At 40.4% G+C, this 17,190-nt stretch overlaps 1 protein-coding gene across 2 annotated transcripts; it reads left to right on the plus strand.

Moving 5' to 3' along the window:
- The first annotated feature begins 3,488 nt into the window (after positions 1–3,488).
- On the plus strand, positions 3,489–17,126 carry numb (NUMB endocytic adaptor protein). Of its 2 annotated transcripts, XM_056768363.1 has the most exons (11): positions 3,489–3,644; positions 3,978–4,117; positions 7,259–7,333; positions 10,828–10,860; positions 12,272–12,346; positions 13,776–13,916; positions 14,036–14,240; positions 14,316–14,612; positions 14,690–14,833; positions 14,945–15,097; positions 15,187–17,126. In XM_056768363.1, the coding sequence occupies exons 1-11, from the start codon at positions 3,611–3,613 to the stop codon at positions 15,966–15,968; spliced, it is 2,079 nt and encodes a 692-aa protein (XP_056624341.1). In that variant the 5' UTR covers positions 3,489–3,610; the 3' UTR covers positions 15,969–17,126. The 2 variants fall into 2 exon arrangements, with proteins under 2 accessions (XP_056624341.1, XP_056624343.1); XM_056768365.1 differs by lacking the exon at positions 10,828–10,860.
- The last annotated feature ends 64 nt before the right edge of the window (positions 17,127–17,190 follow it).

The raw sequence follows: 17,190 nt of genomic DNA on the forward strand, positions 1-17,190 counted from the left end.
GTGACGACAGGTTGATTTCTTTTTTAAATTACAGACTTATATGGAAACAAAATATTAGACAACATTATACTCGGAGACCAAAACGAACACTTGCTGTGTGCTGAAGGTGGATAAATTTCAGTTTGTGTAGTAAGTTTTAAAGTATCACAAGCCACTCTTACAGGTTTGTTGACACCTGTGATGCACAAAACAGTATTTGAGTATTTATTTCACTACAGGCAGGCTGTTTAATTATACAGGCTGGTGAATTTCTTTATGTCAGTATTTTAAGGTTACTTTTATGACCTTTGATTCTTGACCAGGCTTTAGATATATCTCACCTTAAACTTGTATTGTCTGAGGTCTGGAACGTTAATATAAATGTGAGAGCCGTTCTGTTGGTTGAGTCAGTGTATAAAGGTTGTGACACTAACTCTATTCTGAGTGTATAGGGGATTTGCTTTGCTCGGCTGTAATTGTGTGTTTCTAAAAGCGGCTGTTTATCAGGGCCGGAACAAAAGTGGAGCAGCTCTTACACAACATTCAGCATTCACATTGACTTCCCTCCTCCCATGCGACCCCTTTTTCACTTCCATGTTTATCAACTTCCTGTTACCTAACTACATGTTCAGGAAAAGGTATACCGTAGTAATACTGCATGCTGCATGGCACAGTTTTGTAGTACACCATAAAAAATGGCGGTGAATAAAATCGTTCTTTGCAGCAATTCCAGAGAAAAAAGCCTTATTTTATTTTTTTGTATTTTTTAAACTTAATCCGTATAATTTTTTCAATACCATAAACCTTTTGTGTGAAAAAAACATGTTAAGGGCACTTTCAGGATGCTTTAAATTTAATCTCTATTTTAACGCATTGTGCCATGTCATACATGGTCTCTTGCTTGCTCTCTCTCACTTTCTAAAAGGGCTTTAGTCATTCTCCTCTTCAGGTTCCCTTTGCATGAATTAGTAGGTGTTGTTCATTCCTAGAGAGACGACTAAAAGAGCTTCTCTAATCCTCACGGTTAATTTTGCTCTCTCTTCTCTCACACCTCTTGTTTTCATCTTTGGCCTGTTAGCCGCATGAATGAGATGTTGAACGGCTTGTATCTGGCCAGCACTCAACTCCTGATGGTTCGACTCTTTCCAGAGCGCTAATGGCCTCATTAATCGACACAGAGAGACTGAGAGAGCAGGCTGAGGCTTAACATCAGAATCAGTATTCGCCCTGCCAGTCATTCTCTGCATTTCTGAAGTTTTTGTGAACATCACAGATGAGTAGATATTGCTGTTATGGATATATGCTAAACTTAACCAGAGAACTGAGAGACTGATATATGCATTTATTTAAGGTGTTACTTTTTTTAACTCATTTTTAAATTGATTTTGAATTTGGTACATTCCACTTCCTCTCATACCAATTGAACTTCCTGTAGGGTATGGCCAATTCAATACAATTTGCGTTCTTGAACTGGAATGGACCAGAATACACAATGTTACACATTTTTGAAAAACTTGTGTTTAGCTTTAATTTTTACTGTTTCTTAATGAAGTTTAACATCTTGAATACAAAAATCGCATTCTTTTTTTTACCATCGAGGAGGGTGCGAACAAATATTTTAAAAGTACATTTATATTTAATGACTTAAACTGTTCCAAACCAAGTTCCAGATGTAGTCACATATCATCGCTTCATCCCACCTTCCCTGTGCTACAGAAATGTCTAGATATTCTGACAGTGACTATTTGAAAATATTTTTTAAATATGTGAAAATGTTTTGTTTGTTTGTAATATACCGTTATATCTTGATTAATTATATAAGCTCAAAATGTACTTGAGCTAATGATACATCAAAACATTGATGCTACAAAATAAATGAACTATAAAAAGGTCAGGCGAAACGAAAATTTGTTAAAAAACTACTATTTGTTATTATATGAATTATGAATTTTGCCCAGTCCTTGTGTAAACTTTGTATGGAAGAGAGATGTCTAGGCAAAAGATATTGTTGTATTAGGTTGCAAAATTTTACCAACCTTACAAATTAAGTCACAAATAAATCACATCCTGCAAGTTTCTCATACTGTCATTGACTTTCTGTTTTTCTGCTATAGCTGATCAAAGATCATTTCCAGCAAATGCTATCAGACTTTTAGATGGTACCCAACCTAAACGCAATACATATTAAACATAGAAAGCCTGATAAAATGATCCAGCAATTTGACGGCAGTTTAGCTAGTTGATGTGTGAAAGTGTCTAAAGAGCACCTAATCCCCCTCACATGACTCTCATTCCCACACACTCTCTCACTGATGCCAGCAGTCTCACTCTCCCACACAGACAGGAAGAGAGATAGACAACGGTTGTTTTTCCGTAACCAAAAGACAGAAAAGAAGACACTGCGTCTCACATGATATATATTAATAACATTATGATGACCTCCAGTGCTAAAATAAAAGTTTGAAACAGAGTGGGCGGGGAATGAGAGAGAATGATGTCTCAGGACTCAGGAGATGAGATGTGACCTGGAGTCCTTTAATCTTCAGCGATGCTCCAACCATCTGACCTGAATACAGTCAGTCTCTGTGCTGTTTTCTTCTCTCATCCTCTGACAGTAGATGAACTCATTGGCAACAGTTCAGTCGTTTGATCTCTCTTTCATTCACATACGTAATACACAACACGCAATTATCTCTTCTCCTTATTAAAGTGTAAATATTCCTTGATTTTAGGTCCTATTTTGGTTTATGGAGTGTCCAATAACAACACGTTTACGTACATACTAGCTGTAAAAACACAATTGTTTTGTTCTAATAGGCAGTTTTCAGAAAATGTAAGAAGTGACGTGAATCTGCAGCTGATTGTGAATCGGACAAGCGCACGACTCATTTGCGTGATTCAGAGTCGACTCCCTTTTTTCCAAGCCAATAACTTTATTCATTCACCTTCGGCTTTACAATTTGGCAGATTGCTTACATTAACACACAGCAACATTGCACACTGCATGAAATGTCCTTTACATGATCTAATATGTTTTCCTCCGTAACTCGTGGTTTTCTTGCAATTATAGATTTCGGAACAAAACAAAGTGTGTGAGTCCGCTCACTGGTAAAAGAGCAGAAAAATGCCTTTTCTCATCTTCTTTATTGATTTATCGATGAGCTTTTGGGTCACGAGGCCGCTGCTCTCAGGATGTCAGAGTTTGGCTGGTGAGCATGGCCTGTTTTCATTTCTACTGCTATGTTATTGCAGTTTAGACACTTTTAAGTGGTTTTTGGTGTTCTTCTCTGTAAGTACAAATGGCAGACCACCTAAAAAAAATTTACTCCGGTAAATACGCCACCTGTGTGCATCAGATATTTGTTTCACTCTCTGTGGGAATGTCTGCGTGACTTAAATGTGTTACACACACAAGCTGGGCTTGGCACAGGTTTTAATGCTAATGTTGTATTGTGTTTTCCTCCTCTCAAGACGAGCAGTTTCACACCGGCTGTGAGTGTGCTGACTCATTCAAATGAGCTTCACGTTATGCTGTTGAAATGTGAGCTGATGTCGGCTTGAAAGGAAAACACTGACGGAAGCGTCAGCCTCTCGCTCTCGGTTTCTCTCTTTGGAGAATGTTCTGCCTTTGATGAAACCTCTCTTGTGTGTGTCTGGCTCTGCAGGTGATGCTATGATGTGACTTACCGCTGCATGACATCATGTGTCTGACTGACTGTGCGTTTTTCTGTGTGTGTTTTCTTTATAGTGCTGCAATTTGGGAATAAAAAATAAGTGAATGTTCTTTCACATAAAAATTGTGAGTGTTTTAAAATGTGATTATAATTTTTTGAAAGAGCTACAATGTGTGCTTCAAAGCTACTGTGTATGTGTCTTCATTAAGAGGTAAACACCTCTTGGTTCTTAGTTTATTTTTGTCTGTTATTCAGAGAGGAATATTATGTGTCAAACGTTTGTCAAATATAAACCCGTCCATCTCTCCGTCTGTCTGTGTGCAGGAGGAATCGAAGCGATGAATAAGCTACGGCAGAGTTTTCGCCGGAAGAAAGACGTGTACGTGCCGGAGTCCAGCCGGCCGCACCAGTGGCAGACGGATGAGGAGGCTGTGCGCGTGGGCAAGTGCAGCTTTGCCGTCAAGGTAATGAACTCAAACCTGCAGCTGTCTGTCATTTTCAGAAGCTTTAAGGGATTTGTTCCTTGTCCGAGAAATAAGTCTGCAGCTACTGTGTAGTGTTTGAACATTCGTAAGTTCATCCCAAAATGACGTCCGAGAGATGTCAAGGCCTTATCATAGAGATAATAGTTATAGTTGTTGTCCAGGTCCAGAAAAGTACTTAAGACACCGATAAATTGGTGTCTATGGTGCACGTTCACAAGAGCACTTCGACGCATGCGCATTCGGTTGGGCAAAAAAGTGCAAGTCTTCCTCAATATCGAAATCAGACATTTTGCAAGATCAGCTTATATACAGCGTGCGTCTGCTTGTAAACATAGAGTTGCGATTCTGGGTTGTCAATCAGAATGCTGCCGTCTACCCCCACCAAATGCGTCGAATGCTCTCGTGAACGCGCACCATAGATTGACGAGACTGAGGAGGATATATCGATTCAAGTCGTTATTTTGGTATGCTTTTGCACAAAAAGCATTCGTGTCGCTTCAAATAAATTCAGTTGAGTCACTATGAGGGAATGGACCAATTTAACGCTGTCTTTAGTTCTTTTCTGGACCTTGACAACAACTATAACTAGTATGTCTATGATGAGGCCTATAAATCTCTCGGATGTCACCAAAATATCCTTGTTTGTGCTCCGAAGACGCTGAGAGGCCTCAAAACATGTTTAAGGTCATGTGGGCGAGTAAAAAACACATATTTGATTTTGGGACGATCAGCTTGTATCTCTAGAATTCCATAAACATAACGGTATTGTCATTTCATGTAGTTATCGTTCTTGGTTTGAGCAAGTCTTTAGTGAGTGTGTTTTCCAGATTCACCACATCCTCTGAGTTACACTTTGTCCACCTGCAGATCATAAATACACTTCATACAGCTTTTTGTGTGCACTCAGCAGTGAGTCTGTGTGTATTTCATGGTTCTTTTGTGTAGTTGAGGTGCTGGTGAGGAGTGTGACAGCCAGTGAATATGGTGTGTTTGGTGCATAAAAGCTGTGTGAGGACAAACAACAAACCTTCTCTTCTCGAGGCCTGGGAACTAAGATCAAGTTCTTATTCAAAGCTTGTTTTATTACAAATGAAAAAGCTCTTTAATGACTAAATGTTCACTAGCCATGTGCATTAAGACTTGAGTGTAGTTTTGTAACTCACTCGTTTAAAGGAAACTCCCACAAGACTATAAGCTGTATTAAGTGGTCCCCCCCAAATAAAAACGTATTCTTAAACTTAGAATTTTAAGGAAATCAAAAACATTCAGTTATACAATGCTGGAAAAATCAATACTTTTGGTTTGTGGTCTTATTTTTCTGATATGTGAATGCATAAATTCTATGATAAATGTCAATATTTCAAAAATTATTATTTATATTATTATTTCATGAATTATTATATTATAAACATAAATATGCCACAAATATGTGCATGGATTCATCTTGGGCCCCCAGTTTGAGACCACTAATATATATGACAACTGTATTTTTGTTTACTAACATTTGTAACTTTTTCCTGTTCATACAACAGCTTACAGGAGTGACGCGCATCTTGTCTGTACATGATAGAATAACCAAAATCAAGGCAGTTTGTTTGAATAACCGTGTTAGTGGGCAGAGAAAATATCAGCGATAGCAACTTCCACCGGAACGGAAAGTCTTATCGCGATCCTCAGAACATTATTTAATAATAAACCAGACTAAGTGAGGTCTGAGTTTATCTTTCAGATCTGAATCATTTGGTTCATATAAAGGTTAAGCTGTAAGCAGAAGACACACTTGTGAACATGTATGGAGTTCAGAACTACCACATCCAGCCGACTGCTAAAAATGACTCTGTGAATAACTATGTCTATTTTACTGCTAAATTATAGCTCGTTTTTTCTCCAGAGAACGGAAAACTGCTGCTCCCGTGGTTATAGACAGATGGTTTTCTCATTCATGCTCAATAACTGGTTCAGATCCAGGTTATAAACCCATCGGATGAGGACTAGACCTTCAAACCTCGTTCGCCATCTTTTCGGAAGAACGTCTGATTCTTCCAGGGGATTGATTTCATTAAGACAATATTCTGAACAAAACTCCCTCCAAGCTTCTATTTCTAAACTATTTGATGATTTCATTCAACAGTCACTTTTAAAGAAATAGTCAGTGGCTCTGGAGGGTTTTTACGGCATGTGCATCACACTACTGGACTATTAAAAGTGAATTGCGTGGTTAAATGTAATATGATGAATAAAGGATGGTAATAAGGTAAATTAAAACGGATGAAAATGAGGAGTGTAGGGACAAAAAACTTGTCTAGTATTCAGCCGTACATTACAATGCTAACCCCCGCTGTGTTAAAAGAGTGCTGAAATTCTTGATATTATTTTTGCACTGCAGTAGGGATATCAAAAGATTAATCATGATTTATCGCATTCAGAATAGAAAAGTATATTTCATAGATTATGTCTGTGCATATTAATTTTGTATTTACAAACATATTTACTTGCATATATTAAAGAAAAATAAAAAAAATACAATTTTATAAATAATTTAAACTCTTTAAATGTAAATAAATACATACAAAATTAAAACTTTAACAATTTTCAGTGACTTTTATTGTTGTACATGAAATAGAAATTTTGAAAATTGTAAAATGAATAGAAAAAGTAAAACATGAGACACATTACTAGAATCATCTCTAAATGATTGTATTTAGAACAACGTCTCAGTAAATTTTGAAATTCTCGGACGTTACACAGGCCCTGTTCGTATGTGCCGCTGCACACGTCAGTCGTTGACAATGGCTCAGGAGGTCTTAGTTCAGTATGTTTTACTAAAGGAAAGGGAAGGACTTCCTCTCAGCACAATAGCTGCCGTCTCCTGGCCTGACCTCAGCGCTCCCATGTGGCTTCGGGGCGAGACACACTGATGTCTTCTGTGCGAGATGAGTGTCGCGGTCGGGGAGGGGGCGTCACTGTTTCCGCACACCGAGAGTAAGCGGCCACTAGTCCGGTAGCTCCAACAGTAGCGGATAGGACTGTGTGACCACTTCCTGTTTGAACAGGAAACGGTGAACCTCAACATTCCAACAGTGTCAAAACCTTTATGTGTCTTTCTCTGTCTCTGTGCAGTATCTGGGCCACGTGGAGGTGGACGAGTCTCGCGGCATGCACATCTGCGAAGAAGCCGTCAAGAGACTGAAGACGGTATGTGTAACCTTTCTGACTTCCTTCTTCTGTTCTAACGTCAGATGTCTTGTTTACGCCCTGCACACAGCGTGGACAGCTAGAGATCTATTTAAAGTGTCCTTGTCTTCTCCTGCTGTTCTTTTCTTCTTCCAGTAATCATACTCGGGTTCTCGTATGTTAGTTAAGCACCTGTATGGCCATAAATCGCTTTATTGGCGTGAAACAGACTTGCTAGAATACCTTCCTACAAAAAAGACTTTAGTTCTCCCAATAATGTGTAACAATTTGCACTTGAAAAGTGCAAATATTCTAAGACGAGGGCTCGATCTACACCTCTTCAATCCCAGCACGTAAGCACCCGGGCAGGCGTGAGTTTCCTGTCTCGGCGGGTCAGAGGGAAGACATTCCATTCTTCAGGGAAAAGGAAATCCACTGCGATGTCCGTATTCCACATTGACAAGGCATCTTACGCCTCCGCCCGAGTTCTTTTCTGAGGTTTCCTTGAGGGTAAGCTGCTTCAGGCATCAGGATGATGGTGACTATAAGGCGTCCGCTGCTGTTTAATTGAGGATGTGGCTGTAGGCCCTCTCACGATTTAACCACAGAGTCAGTCACAGACAAGAACACACTCATTTCTCACGGTAGAAAGAAGGAGAGACTCGTAGTTCACACATGCCAGATGCATAAAATCACATGGTCCTGTAACACTACTGTAACCCTATCTCTAATCTTATTATGTCCAGGACTGATTGTATTAATATCTCTGTAAACCCGAGCACATAATGAACTGGCTTCAGGATGAGAAGTGACTTGACTGTGTGTATTTGTCGTGATGGAAACGATCTCTGGCCGCTGTAATGTGATTTCCTCTCGCTCGTGTACAGGACGTCCAAGCGTGTCTGCAGAGGTTCATCTTTATTGATGTCATACGATTGTGGTTGTTGTTCATCATTAGTTTGCTAGATGCACGTAGCATCATCCAAGTTTCGAATTGAACCGCAATGATAAATGTGACTCACCAGCAAGTGCAAAGGGTCTGTCTGCGGTGTTTGTCTGTGTATTTGGTGAAGAATTACAAATATATACCCATAATCTCAGTTTTGAGCTGCTTGCTATGCAAATCGTAGACTGATTTGAAATATTCTGTATGACAAGGATTGTTGGTTTTAAAAACAGACAGGATTGATATTTGAGGGTCATACAGACAAAGGATGTCATGATGGATTCGCTCATGAATATTAATTAGGTTATGTGCATATCATTAAAATATATACAGTATGTATTACTACAGCATGTTTAAAGTCAATGCAAATTAACAAGAACTGTAAGCATAAATGAATAAGTATAATGAACACACTTTGTGCACAAATATTTGTAATTCAGTCCTTTAGTTAAAATAGGTCAGCCATCTGCATATTGGCTATAACACGAAAAAAGGCCAAATTAATAAATCCAAAAGTGTGTTGAGATGTTGTTTAATTTCTTATTCCCAAAGTTTTATATATCATTGAATATAAACATCTAAATATATAATGTACTTTATTTTCTGTATTCTAATTTAAAGAGATAGTTCACCCAAAAATGTAAATTCTGTTAACATTTACTCGCCCTCATGTCATTTCAAACCTTTTATTTCCGCAGAACACAAAAGAAGATATTTTGAAGAATGTTGATAAGCGAAGAGCAGTGTCACACAAAACCAATGCAAGTGAATGGTGGCCATCCCTGTTCGGTCAATAACATTTTTCAAAATATCTTCTTTTGTCTCGTGCCGCAGAAATACAGGTTTGAAACATGATGACAGAATTTCCATTTTTGGGTGAACTATCACTTTAATATTTAATTTACTGTTTTTAATGTATCAAATTATATGAATCTACTTAGATTTTTCAGTCTCTTTTAGGCAAATTCAGTAAATTCCATTTTCATCTGATAATCCCATATTTCTTTTTCCTTGTTTATTTCCTCTTTCAATTCCTGTATTTGTGTCTATGTGTCGTCTCACTTACTTTTCTCTTCCTCCTGCTCGCTTCTTGTAGTGTCAGGGACGTTTTTTTATCCCCAGCACTCATCTCATGTTTGCATATGTGCTGATGTAAATGTATTATGATGTTTTCTTCTTTTAAGCAGGTTTGTTCACACGAGCCATTAAGAGCGTCTCAGTCAACTCTGACCCCTAAACCTTTGTTTCTAACCCAATGAGCGCTGCTTTCCTCGTACGGTCGAATACTTACACGTGTGAGCACGTTACAGTCATGCTAACCTCTAACTTCTCTCGGTGAAACTTAAAACAGCCTTAACTGAAGATGTGGTTTCATTGTCTCATATTATGATGCTGGACCATGATTTCATGAACTGAAAGCTGAACCTTGGTTCGTGGGCTGTAGTTGAGGGGAAATGAGCTTCAGATTTACATTACTATGGCCACATTCACACCGCATAACTATGAGTCCCCCCACATATCATTCTATATGTGTATGGGATACAGGAGTCACTTCCCCACCTGTCAAGATGGTTGCCATGATAATGACCACAGCAACCTTTGGCATCTCAAAGGTGTAAACAGTAAACATAATGCCATTGCCAATCTATTTTGTGTTAAATTAACTTTAGCAACTGTTTCCACAATCCAGTAAATTTCCGATTTGAAGAAGCACTTTGAAGAGGAATGAGAACTACACAAATGCAGTGTGAATGTGGCCTAGATGTATCTGAAACCTTCACACACACCCTCTGTCAGCTGGATGTGTGTGGGGGCTTCTCGTGACTCACTTTAGGAAGTCATGTGATGTCGTCAAAACCAACGCTAACCATCTCCTTCTTTCATCACTAACATAGGATGACATGAAGCGGTTCTTCTCAATGCTGCTACTGTGAACCACAGCACTGTACACACATCTGATTCAAACCATTAGAAGAGATCCATTAACTGAAGAAGGACAGCAAATGTGTAGATGTGTAGTGTTGTGAGTTCACAGGACTGGAATCGAGAACCACTGGTTTAAAGAGACAGTTCAGCCACAAATGAAAATTCTCTTTTACGCTCAATGTTGTTCCAAACTTGTTTACTTTGTTGTGCAACTTTGCTGATTTTCAACCTGGTTTACTTTATACTAGTGACGCAATACAAAGCGGGTTGAAAATCGGTGAAGTTAAATTTGATTAAGGCCGTTGTAATGATGGCAGAATGTTTTTGGTGAACTGTTCCTTTAAGAATACAATATGGATTTAACTCACATAGTGGAGTAATACAACTAGTACATTAACAGCACCAATAACATCAACAACAAACACAATGACACAAAAACAAACTGCACATGTGGTGAGTCTGATTGGTGAGCTAGAGTTGTGATTCCCCCCAAACCTCCCCCCCATCACTTTTAACCATTGAAACCCCTGAGACCAGAGTAACCCCTCATACGCACTCACAGGACGTTGTGTCTGAGTTCATTTGTAACCCTCTCCTGCGTTTTCCTCCCATCCCATACCCCCATACCAACCCTCCATTCCAGGACAGAAAGTTCTTCAAAGGCTTCTTTGCAAAAGTAAGTTCTGCTGAGTGCTTATATGTGTGCAAAGTCCACAACATACTCCACGCAAGTACGTGAATGTAAATGCATCCGGCTATGCAAGCTCGATTTCCAAATGGGTCGGACAAAATTCCAAATAGGTTGCGAGGATGCGTTCTCAGTGTCACCTCTAGAAGCGCTGTTATTGAATTAAAGCCCGTTCACACTAAGAATAACTTTAACTATATTAGCATTCACGACAACAGTCAATACATTAAGTTGTGATTTCACATTATAAATATGCAAGCACATGAGCACAAGATATTTTTTTATTAATATTGTTTATAGTTGTTGTTATTGTTCTTGCTAGCCTTCTAAACATTGGTTTAAAAAAGAAAATATATGTTTAGGTATGAAACCACCTATTCTAGACCAATGCTTCATAAATTCTGGGCCTGGCCCCCCTGGTGGACCACAAAGGTATTGTAGGGTTGTTACTTATTCTGTTTTAAAGACACCTTGGAAGTGGGTTATTCACACCACAACTGCGAAAGTAACGTCTGGATTTACTAACTATAGATGTATTTAATAACATTAAAATATTCCTGTTACTAATAGTAGCAATAAAATATTACAAGTATCTATTGATATTAAAAGAGCACCGTTCCATAAATTAATTCCAAGTTGAAATTGGAATTAATTTATCACAACAACAAAAAACGTATGTATGAATTTTACAGCGAAAAGATTTATTAACAGATTTCGTAACGTCGGTTAGACACATTAATGTAAAAATGTAGTATGCAGCATTATGAGTTACAGATACAATATATTTAATATTAGATTACCTTCACCATAGTAAACTATATAAACATCCAGTTAAAATAAAAAAACGTGTCGCCGCTGAATAGGGCTTTGTAATGTCACATTCGTGTATGTAAAGGGATGCTCGCCTGCAGTTTTTGTTTACGTACTTGCATACAGTATGTTTGTGACCTAAACGTATGCGAGTGTGTGTGCGCTTTCCTTCACACTAATAGTAGTTTGCTGTGAAAATACTTCTTGAGTGATAGGAGAGTAATAGCCGAGGGCAAGAGGTTACAACCCATATTTTGCCTTTGTTCACTTAAACAATTGTATGTGTGCGCGTGCGTGTGTGATCTGTTTATACACACAGGTAAGTGTTATGACATGATCAGAATGTGTGTGTTTCACTTGGACTCTTCTCATGTCTACGGGTGCCCACTGTACAGTACAACACGTTGACATGTCTGTATCCTGCTGGAACATTCTCAAAACGTTTTTTGACTCTTTTTCAGGTGTTGTTTGTAGATGAAAGTCTGTTTCATTATAAATAGCAGGAGGGTGAAGGGCCTCAGGAGGAAAAAGTCAGTTCTTCTTCAATTTCTTACTGACTGCATGTCTCTTTATCTCTCTCTCTGCACAGTCGGGTAAGAAGGCCGTGCGAGCAGTGCTGTGGGTGTCTGCGGATGGCCTGAGGGTCGTGGATGACAAGACGAAGGTACAGTAAGGCCGTGTTAACACTTGACTTATGTTTTGAAGCTGCCAGAATCTGTTTTACATTATAATCCTAAGGAGTAAACAGTGTTTGCAAATAAGTCCTGAGCACTTTTTTTAACCCCAGCTCCAGCATCTTTTCCTGCAGCTCAGAGCATCTTTTGAGGTTGATAAAAGTACAACTTGTTGTTTCCACAACAATATGCGAGGAACGTGATTGGTCGAGACAGGTCAAGCTCGAAAAAATGAAATGGCGGTTGAAACGGCCGTTGGGGCATAGTTGTGTATAAATGCAAGTTTTCAATAACTTCTGATTTCATTTCTAGCGAAACATTAGTTTTATTGGTTATTGCAATGAAGCTCTCCGTTTATAATTCAAATATAATTCCATTACGCTGCCTATGAAGCCTGAATTTCTAAGCTGCCTTTGTGCACAAATGCTATCTTTGAACATTTTTTTACTAAAAACCGCCATTGTCAACTTCTTCTTGTCAAAAAGAAGTCAACTCTCTGGGAATCAGAGAGTCTGAATAGAAGGAAGTTCTTTATATTAAACAATGAAAAAAGAAAACTGGTGATTTACTGGATTTACTGATGTTGGGTTCATCTTACTGAATGGGTCAAGAACAGGCCTGGATGATATTTTGCCATAAAAAGAGAGAATTCATTGAGAATAATGAGAATTACAAACGTCAGGAATGAGAGTTTGGGTGAAACTTCTAATTATAATAAAGGTAATATTTATTACAAATAATTATGGTCTTAAAATTGACTTTATAGGCGTACACACACACATAAAGAGAAGGAGAGTGAAGCTGTATATATGAATGTGCACTATTCATGTTCGTTTTTTTCTGCCTCCTGGTGGTGAGAGTATGTTACTTCACATCACCTCGGAGTTTGACAACCAGTGTCCGAAATGAAAATTATGAATAAATATTTCATAATCTTTAAATTTGGTTTTAATTAAAAGCTTATGATCATCCCTGTGATGACATAATTTAATAAATCAGTCGCGGAGCACAAATCATGTGCGGCATCATTCTGTGGCTCAATGTGATGAGATTTCTACACTTGTTACCAAACCTGTAGACCTAGAAAAAGTTCTGATGGTTACATTTCCTGAATGAAAACCTGATATGTTAAGGATGTTTTTGTTTGGCACGATTTGTACAGTTTGACCCCAGAGTGTTACATCCAAAATCGAGTTGCCGCCCAAGTGGCCAGTATTTCTGCTTTAAAGGCAGTTGTTTTGTGAAGTGTTACTTTGGACTTTGTGTGAACCTGGGCTTCGTGATTCCAGTGACAAACACTGCAATGCCCAAAGCATTTAAACATTCTTGACAAATATGTTGTGACTGCACACAAATTGATTTGACGATATAATTTGAAAGCAGAGACATGTTGATACATTTTCCCTGCTTTGTCCTCAGGACCTCATTCTGGATCAGACAATAGAGAAGGTATCGTTCTGTGCCCCGGACCGGAACTTTGAACATGCCTTCTCCTACATCTGCAGAGACGGTACCACTCGCCGCTGGATCTGCCACTGCTTCATGGCCATCAAAGACTCGGTCAGAACTCTCATATATAGTGAAATTTACAGTGATGAGTTAGCTTCACATGTTTGAATTGGATTGAGAGTTTTTGCAGTGTGATGTGTGGGCTGATGTCGTCTGATGACGTGTTTTAGGGGGAGCGTCTCAGCCACGCTGTGGGCTGCGCGTTCGCCGCATGTTTGGAACGGAAACAGAAGAGGGAGAAGGAGTGCGGAGTCACAGCCACTTTTGACGCCAACCGTACCACTTTCACACGGGAGGGCTCCTTCCGAGTTACCACGGCAACAGAACAGGCGGAGCGAGAGGAGGTCATGCGACAAATACAGGATGGCAAGAAAGGTGTGTGAAAACCATGGTTCATTTTTGTATTTCACATGCTAGAAGGCCTTTGCCTAACACATTTTCTCTCTTCAGACTCGGACACCATGTTGGGCCACTCTGTCAGTGTGATGAATCCAGCGGTCACCCTTGTCGGACCCAACGGCTCGTCCTCCTCCCCTCCTCTGCCCATGAGCAACCCTCAGGAAGTCAACCCTCACGCCATCCCCCGACGGCACGCACCCGTGGATGCGCTCGCTCGTCAAGGCTCGTTCCGGGGTTTCCCGGCGCTCAGTCACAAAACCTCACCCTTCAAACGACAAATGTCTCTGCGCATGAATGAGCTGCCCTCCAACATGCAGCGCAAGTCTGACTTCCCTATCAAAAACACTGGTGAGTTGCTCTGCTGTTACCTAAAACTTTGTTGTTGTTTGTTTTCTTCAGTAAAATGAATGTTGTTTGTTTGTCAGTGGTGGAGGTAGAGGGGGAAGGCGACAGCATCAGCTCTTTGTGCACACAGATCACATCCACCTTTAGTGGACCCCCGGAAGACCCCTTCTTATCGGCACCCATGAACAAACTTGCCTCCTCGCCTCAGTCGCCCTCTGCTCCAGGTCAGCTGCACTCTCTTACATTTTAGCAGTTAAAAGGGGTCAGTGTTTACTTTATTTAAATGACCTACTATACACTGTGTCTCTATTCACACATGCTTTCTGATGTTCTAGTGAATGGCACGCCTCCTGCCTTTCCTGCTTCGCTGCCACCCAACGTCAATGCAACTGCTGCTAACTCTCCTATCCTTCCGCCTCCGCTGCCGGTCCGAGACACTAACCCTTGGGCCAAGACCCCAACCACAGCCACTACTATGGCAAACACAGGTAAACGCTTAAAACTTCCTGCTGTCCATGCTATGAAAGGGCCTGTAAACTGAAATCTTGAAAAGTGATCTTCTTAATCTGTCCTGTAGGGGGTGAGTGGCCGAGCGCTTCACCTGCAGGGGGAGCCCTACCTGCGGTCAGCGCGATTCTTTCTGCGCCTGGGTCCTGCCACAAACGCACACCATCCGAAGCAGACCGCTGGCTGGAGGAGGTGTCCAAATCTGTCCGTGCCCAACAACCTGCCGCGATCGCGAGGACCGATACGCCTCCAAAGCAGGCCTTCCCTGTCCCTGCCGTGCCTGTCCCCGTAGCCCCGGGCCACTCTGCAGCCTTCATGCCTTCCATACCCTCCGCGATCCCCACTGTACCCCTGCGTCAGCCCGCGTTCCACGCACAAGCCCCGGCTTCCTTCCCGGTGTCCAACGGGCTCCCGTTTGTCCAACCGAACTTTCCAGTGGCCGGCATCACACCTTCGCAGATGGTGGCAAACGTGTTCGGTTCAGCCACACAAACTCAGCCCATCCCTGTGCCTGTTCCAGTTCCAGTTCCCCAAACGCAACTTCAGTCGTCACCTTTCTCAACCCCACCGTTAGGCCACTTTGACACCCAGAGCGCGTACAGTCCCTTCGGCAAACCGCCCCTACCTCCAGTGTCAAACGCCATGGTGCCGCAGCCGCCTAAAGGGACTGTCACTTTTAACGGTGCTAACAGCTGGCAGTCACCCACACAACCATTGGTGGTACAGCAACAGGCCGATGCTTTTGACGCCCAGTGGGCTGCCTTGGAGAGCCGATCGCAACAACGCACCGGTCCCTCCCCAACAAACCCCTTCTCCAGCGAGCTCCACAAGACTTTTGAGATCCAGCTCTAAGGATACGCAGTGTGGCCGGAGGTCACAGACCCACTCTGAAGGACAACACAATGGATGTTAGTGGAGGGACAGCAAGAGGGTATCGGCCCTGCAAACCACTTCAGCTCCGTATTTTAAAGTTTCTTTGTCCACTCGTTCATGTCATTTTTCTTGTGACATGGAGGCGAAGGGGTGGAAAGTTCACCGGTAAAATTCTGTCGCATTTGTGTCCAAGAAGAGTTAGAGTTATAAATTAATGAAGAATTCTTTAGATGCTCTAACATGACCCCACATTGTTCAGTACCTCCTCTACCCTGCTAACTCGTCTCACAGCGCCCCCTAGCAGGCTGGATGACTGCTGCCAACCCGAAGGACGAGGCACTGAGAACAGACCTTCGGGTTTCTCGAGGTTCTTGAAGAACTTCCGAAGATGACGAAGCAAGACAATGCCAAAATCTTTATTTTTATGCATTAAGTATATTTTAAATAGCTTTGAGATTTAAAAGAAGAGCTGTAAATAATCTTTCCAACAGTGCAGGCTTATTTTGTGTGCATACAGGAAAAGAGCATATATATAAATATATATCTGTGAAGGGACATTTTTAATTTCTCGTCTCTTTTCAGTTTTAGTCTTATGGCCATCTTCTATAGTTGGATGTTTTGTAAATAGATAATCAATATGGACCCAACGTTGAGTTTAAGGACTTTTGAATCACTCTGGTCCCAGACAATGTTTTCTGTCTTTAATCATCTTCTTTTTTGCTACTTTAGTACTCATCAGTACTTTTATTTCTATTGCCTACGTATAATAATTTTAAACTGTTTTAAATGAATTCTAACAATATTTGACAGTTTGTTTTTTATTTCTATAAAGAGATATCTGTTTATGATAGCACAAGCACTGTACTAATTGATCATTTGGCCGGTTAATATTAAGCTCTGACGTTTATCTAAGTCTTGAAATGACTTGTGGCTTCAGCTCTACAATGGTTGCAGTCTTTTTTTCCGCATTTTCACTCAGCCTCGTTGACCCTTATGTTTTATTAAAAGCGAAGATGATTGGTCATGTTTTTAAGTTTTGATTCCATTTTGTAAGTATCGCATTGTATTATTCAGATTCTTTAAGAGGAATTTAATCTAAAAGATTGAATAAAATGTTGGTGATAGAGAAAAACATAAGGCTTCTGTGTGAATCAGTTAATTCCCAGAACAGCTATTTACTTTCACACACAGTTCATGGCCT

This window comes from Triplophysa dalaica, chromosome 15 (assembly GCF_015846415.1).
Source record: "Triplophysa dalaica isolate WHDGS20190420 chromosome 15, ASM1584641v1, whole genome shotgun sequence".
Lineage (NCBI taxonomy): Eukaryota > Metazoa > Chordata > Actinopteri > Cypriniformes > Nemacheilidae > Triplophysa > Triplophysa dalaica.

Excerpts from the sequence above, each read along its gene's own strand:
- numb (XM_056768363.1), top strand. The coding sequence starts at position 3,611 with ATGAAACCTCTCTTGTGTGTGTCTGGCTCTGCAG. Across the intron at positions 4,118-7,258 it reads AGTGCAGCTTTGCCGTCAAG|TATCTGGGCCACGTGGAGGT; the intron begins GTAATGAACTCA and ends GTCTCTGTGCAG. Across the intron at positions 12,347-13,775 it reads TCGTGGATGACAAGACGAAG|GACCTCATTCTGGATCAGAC; the intron begins GTACAGTAAGGC and ends CTTTGTCCTCAG.